General features: G+C 33.9%; 1 protein-coding gene across 1 annotated transcript; it reads left to right on the top strand.

The window, feature by feature from the left end:
- Positions 1–1,014: 1,014 nt before the first annotated feature.
- On the top strand, positions 1,015–5,070 carry LOC111810763 (subtilisin-like protease SBT5.3). Its single transcript, XM_023697540.1, has 11 exons — positions 1,015–1,109; positions 1,197–1,306; positions 1,396–1,493; positions 1,695–1,859; positions 1,954–2,056; positions 2,250–2,790; positions 3,004–3,101; positions 3,493–3,735; positions 3,920–4,034; positions 4,141–4,354; positions 4,477–5,070. The coding sequence occupies exons 1-11, from the start codon at positions 1,026–1,028 to the stop codon at positions 5,022–5,024; spliced, it is 2,319 nt and encodes a 772-aa protein (XP_023553308.1). The 5' UTR covers positions 1,015–1,025; the 3' UTR covers positions 5,025–5,070.
- Positions 5,071–5,466: the final 396 nt, after the last annotated feature.

Genomic DNA, 5,466 nt, shown 5'->3' with positions numbered 1-5,466 from the left:
CTCTTTCTCCTTCCTTTTTCAAGTATTCGCAACTTACAAATCGATGGAAGAGTATTCGAGAGCTATGCGGTCACAGAGAGGAACATTTCAGAGCGTCAATCCATCTTTGTGTTTGAGTTTTTTTTGTATTTTATTTATTTATTTATAATTATATCTCAATCTCATTTTCCTCCTTTGTCATAAATTTGAATACCAAGGTCTTATAATAGATATAATTTAGTATTTTAATGGAGTGCTCTTTTTCATAATTTATTTTAATTTTATCGTTTATTTTATTTTATTACATTCTTATTTATATTCGCTTTCATCATTTTAGTCTCGATCCCGGTTTCATAGCTTTAAAATTCGAGTTGTGACAAGTATTCTTCATAATCACACATTTATATTATATACGTAGGAAGATCATTTTGGGAAGGAAGTTCCTTCAAACAATTTGAAATCCCTTTAAAGATTTATCAAGTCAAGATGCCTAGAGTCGCACAATAAATGGTTTCTAACTATACAAAAGGCTCGACTAACAGTCTCATTACGGTGGTGTATCTTGTTTGCACGGGTCAAATTGAAAGTATGGAAAACTGAGTACTCGATAGAAGGTCGAGAAGAGTTTCGACCTCCTAGGATTAATTGGATTGGTCTAACAACTATATCATCTTAATTTTCTACTCAAGTCTAATATATTTCTTACTTGGATTCTACCTTTTTGGTGGAGGGTGTGTTATTAAATCATTTTCATTTCCTTACCAAACTGATTTCTTTAAAATACCATGAATTTCTCCCATTTGGAGTTATAATCTTCTCTGTTCTCTTCAAATGGAAGATTTCTTCATCACTTGAATTTCTCCCATTTGGAGTTATAATCTTCTCTGTTCTCTTCAAATGGAAGATTTCTTCATCACTTTCTATACATAAAAATGAAACCCAAAATGAGTCCAATCATAAAACATTGATCAACATTATAAAAAGGCACTAAGGAAGTGAGAGTAACATAACATTTTAACGAAACAATTATTTTGAGAGAAAAAGAAATGGAGGCCTTCAATCTTCCTCCTTTACTTCTTCCCTTCTTTCTTTTTGCTCTTTTGCAAACATCCACCATTGCAGCCAAGAAGGTTACTCAATCATCACTTATAAATGCTTTTTAATGTTTATATCAATCGGGATTTAGACGTTGAAATGTTTTGTTTATGTTGGTGCAGTCGTATATTGTTTACTTGGGATCACATTCACATGGCTTGAATCCTTCTGCTCTTGATCAACAACTTGCAACACAAACTCACTACAATCTACTTGGATCCGTGTTAGGAAGGTGAATCTTTTAGTATCAAAACATGTAGTGTAGATTTGTTGAACTCTCACTATTCATTTACGCTCTTATGTTTTTGTTTCCAAGTACAGCAATGAAGCAGCTAAGGAAGCAATCTTTTACTCATACAATAGAAATATCAATGGCTTTGCCGCTGTTCTTGATCAAGATGTTGCAGAAGATGTAGCAAGTAAAATGATTCATCCATATCTATGACGATGGCTATCATATTATTTGATAATGATTATCTTTCTTAATAAATCATACTCGATATTTAGTTTCCAAAACTTTGTCAGTCAGTAGTCCCAAGTTTAAGTTTGAGAAGTCAAATAGTTATACACCCAACCTAGTTTTTTTATTTTAATAATATGGTGTTTTCTCTTTTTTTCAGAGCATCCTGATGTGATATCAGTATATGAAAACAAAGGACTGAAATTGCATACAACACGATCATGGAACTTTCTTGGAGTTGAGAATGATGGTGGAGTTCCTTCAAACTCACTTTGGAACCTTTCAAATTTTGGTGAATCTACAATCATTGGCAACATTGACTCAGGTTGGACTTGTTTCCCTCTCCTAAGTTCTTGGACATTTGACAACTTTTGTAATAATTTGGGTACCTCTTCTTATTGTAATTGGAATAAATACAGGTGTTTGGCCAGAATCAAAGAGTTTCAGTGATGAAGGATATGGACCTATCCCAAAAAGATGGAAGGGAAATTGTGAAGGTGGCTCCAACTTTGGTTGCAACAGGTCCCTACCATCAAATCTCTTATTTCCAAGCATGCAAATGCATAAACTCATCCATTTCTCAATTTTCTTATATAAAAATGATAATAGATCTATCCTTGTCCAGTTTGTGTTCTAGCTATTCATTGTATCAAATGCTTGATCCTATAACATAGATGTAAAATTGAAGGTTTTAAATTGAAGGTTTTAAATGCAGGAAGCTGATTGGAGCACGATATTTCAACAAAGGATATATATCCGTCGTGAAACCTAAACCTCTCAACTCAAGCTATGAAACAACAAGGGATGATGATGGGCATGGAACACACACCTTATCCACAGCTGGAGGCAATTTCGTTGATGGAGCGAGCTTTTTTGGGAATGGTAATGGCACTGCAAAAGGGGGTTCCCCTAAAGCCCGTGTTGCTGCCTATAAAGTATGTTGGCCTCCAGCGTTGTATGGTTCGTGTTTTATGGCCGATATTGTAGCTGGCTTTGAAGCTGCCATTAGTGACGGAGTTGATGTTCTATCGGTTTCACTCGGTGCACTTCCTCTTGAATATTCTGACGATCTAATGGCTGTAGTGTCCTTCCATGCCGTGAAGAATGGCATCACTGTTGTTTGTTCTGGTGGAAATTTTGGACCAATTGAAAAAAGTGTCACAAATTTCGCACCATGGATGATAACTGTGGCAGCTAGCACAATTGACAGGCTTTTTACCACTTACGTGGTGTTGGGAAACAAGATGCGCTTAAAGGTACTCTATCCGACACTTGTTAGTACTATATAGTCATGTTCTCGATCCTATTTATACATATATTTAGGTAAGAATAGAACCATTTTTAAACACAGTTAATTGCATTGGGCATATAAATTTTTTTCGTATACGTGTCTCTATATTTGTCAATTGAGTTTATTTCTATGTACTACGTTTATGTTGTCTTCAATAATTTTTCATTGTCTATCTCAGGGTGAAAGTCTTTCTAATCAAATATTGCTAGCTAATAAGTTCTATCCACTTATCCGTTCTTTAGATGCAAAATTCAACAATACCCCTCCTAACGACGCGTGAGTATATTTTTATTTAAATTATATAAAATATGTTTAAATTGTGGATACATTACAATCATGTCCTAATTTTTAAAATTAACATTTGATTTTTGTGAAATTTTCTATTGAAACCATCTATGGTAAATTTGTAAATCATGTTAGCAATATCTTTTGAGTTGAAATAAACCATAAAAATTAATTATGTTTTTTTTTTAAAGTTAAAAATGATGTTATGTTATATTCCCACAATTTTTTAGGAAGGTTAAAATAAAATTTTTAAAGATTAAGAACATTATTTAAATATATTTTAAAATTTAAGATTGTTTTATATAATTTAATCGGCATGTTTCTATCGAATAAATTTATGGTAGCCATATAATATTAACAAAAATTTATTGTGATTTTGTAGCCAAACATGTGCAAAAGGGTCCCTTGATCCTAAAAAGGTAAAAGGAAAAATTGTAGTTTGCGTTAATTTGGGCGATCCTGTGGAGATGAGTCATGTGGTTGCTCAAGCAGGTGCTGTTGGGATAATTCTTGTTAATTACGAGGATATTGGGGATGGACTTTTGCCTGCTGCACACTTACTTCCTGCTGCCCATATAAGCTACACCGATAGAAAATCAATCGAACAATACATCCAGTCTACTAAGTAATTACTCCATCTTATTCTATACACTTCCACGTTTATTCTCGAACTCTTTTAAACTTTATGATCTAATAAACATAAACTTAGAAACTTTGGATTTAGGAATCTACTTAACGTATTTTTTAAGTTAAAAATTTATTATACTTAAAAGTTATAACTTATATGTTAAGTTTTGTGGTTGAATCAGAAGTCCAATGGCTTCCATAACTCCCGTGAAGACTGAGTTGGGAATCAAGCCGGCACCAATTATGGCTTCATTCTCATCAAGAGGTCCCAGCGTAATTGAGCCTTTAATACTCAAGGTTGGTTAGATATATGTGTTGAGTAATTTTATAGTATAAAGTTTAATGTGTCAATTGCTAATGGTCGCAAAATTTGAAGTATTGCATTTTTCTTTTTAATTTCCAGCCTGATATAACAGCACCAGGAGTGAATATACTAGCGGCTTTCTCTAACGAAGTATCACCAACTGGTTCACCTTTTGATAAACGTCGGGTTCAATATAATGTATTATCAGGCACTTCTATGTCATGTCCCCATATTTCTGGCATCGTTGGCCTACTCAAAACCCTTTATCCAAAATGGAGTTCAGCAGCTCTCAGATCTGCAATCATGACCACAGGTTTGTTATGCAAAATTCTTCAATCATTTTAAAAGTTGAAAGACTAATTAAACTAGTAATTTCTCAAATGAATTGTAAGATATTTTATTTATGAGATTTTCATTAATGGTTTTGTTTTGCAGCTGAAACCAAAGCCAATGACTTAAATCCAATACTAAACTCAGAAAAGCAGAAAGTAAACCCCTTGGCCTATGGTGCCGGCCATGTCCAACCAAACAAAGCAGCAGATCCTGGCCTTGTTTACGACCTCTCCACCCAAGACTACTTGAACTTCCTATGTGCTCATGGCTACAATAAAACACTAATGAAACTATTCACTAATGATACTTCATTCGTTTGTTTAAACTCATTCAAAATAACAGATTTGAACTACCCATCAATCTCGATAAATTATCTGAAATCAGAGGTTGTAGAGGTCAAAAGAAGAGTAACAAATGTGGGAAGTCCAGGTACATATGTTGCCCAAATCGAGGCACCTCCAGGAGTTTCGGTTTCGGTAGACCCAAGTACTCTGAAGTTCACCAAAACTGGTGAAGAGAAGGATTTCAAAGTTGTGTTGAAGAAGGTGTCAAATAATCAAATGGATGGATATGTGTTTGGAAAACTTGTGTGGTCTGACGGGAAGCATAGTGTTAGCAGTCCAATTTTTGTGTCATTAACAAAGCAGTGAAAGAAGCACATGAGTTGGGTTGAGTTTAGCTTGTTTTAGCTCAATAATTAAAGTTTTATTTTCGTGTACACAGTTAAATGATAATAGAGCATGATTGTGATGACTTTTTATTGGGGAGAAAATACTAACAAATTTTCTAAACTTTCTAAGTTAAAACGGCTAATAATTCTCTGGATTAAATTACTAACGATTCTCAATAAACACCGATCATTTTCTTAAATTTGCTCGGGTTAATAACTATTTTTACTAAGTCAAACTTATTGACTCATATTATTCCTCGTAAGCTTGATTTTACTCGAGATTCCTCACTTAGAACGACTCCTGCATATCTGCAAAGTTTAACCTTTGCTAGGACTTTGGTTAAAATATTTGCACGTTGCTCTGTAATTTCAATGTTGCTTGGTCGCTTATCAACTCTGTCTTCTTCGTACCAAATTTTAAT

This window comes from Cucurbita pepo, chromosome LG14 (assembly GCF_002806865.2).
Source record: "Cucurbita pepo subsp. pepo cultivar mu-cu-16 chromosome LG14, ASM280686v2, whole genome shotgun sequence".
Classification (NCBI taxonomy): Eukaryota; Viridiplantae; Streptophyta; class Magnoliopsida; order Cucurbitales; family Cucurbitaceae; genus Cucurbita; species Cucurbita pepo.
The sequence above is the reverse complement of the archived record's forward strand: the minus strand, read 5'-3'. Positions and strand labels throughout refer to the sequence as shown.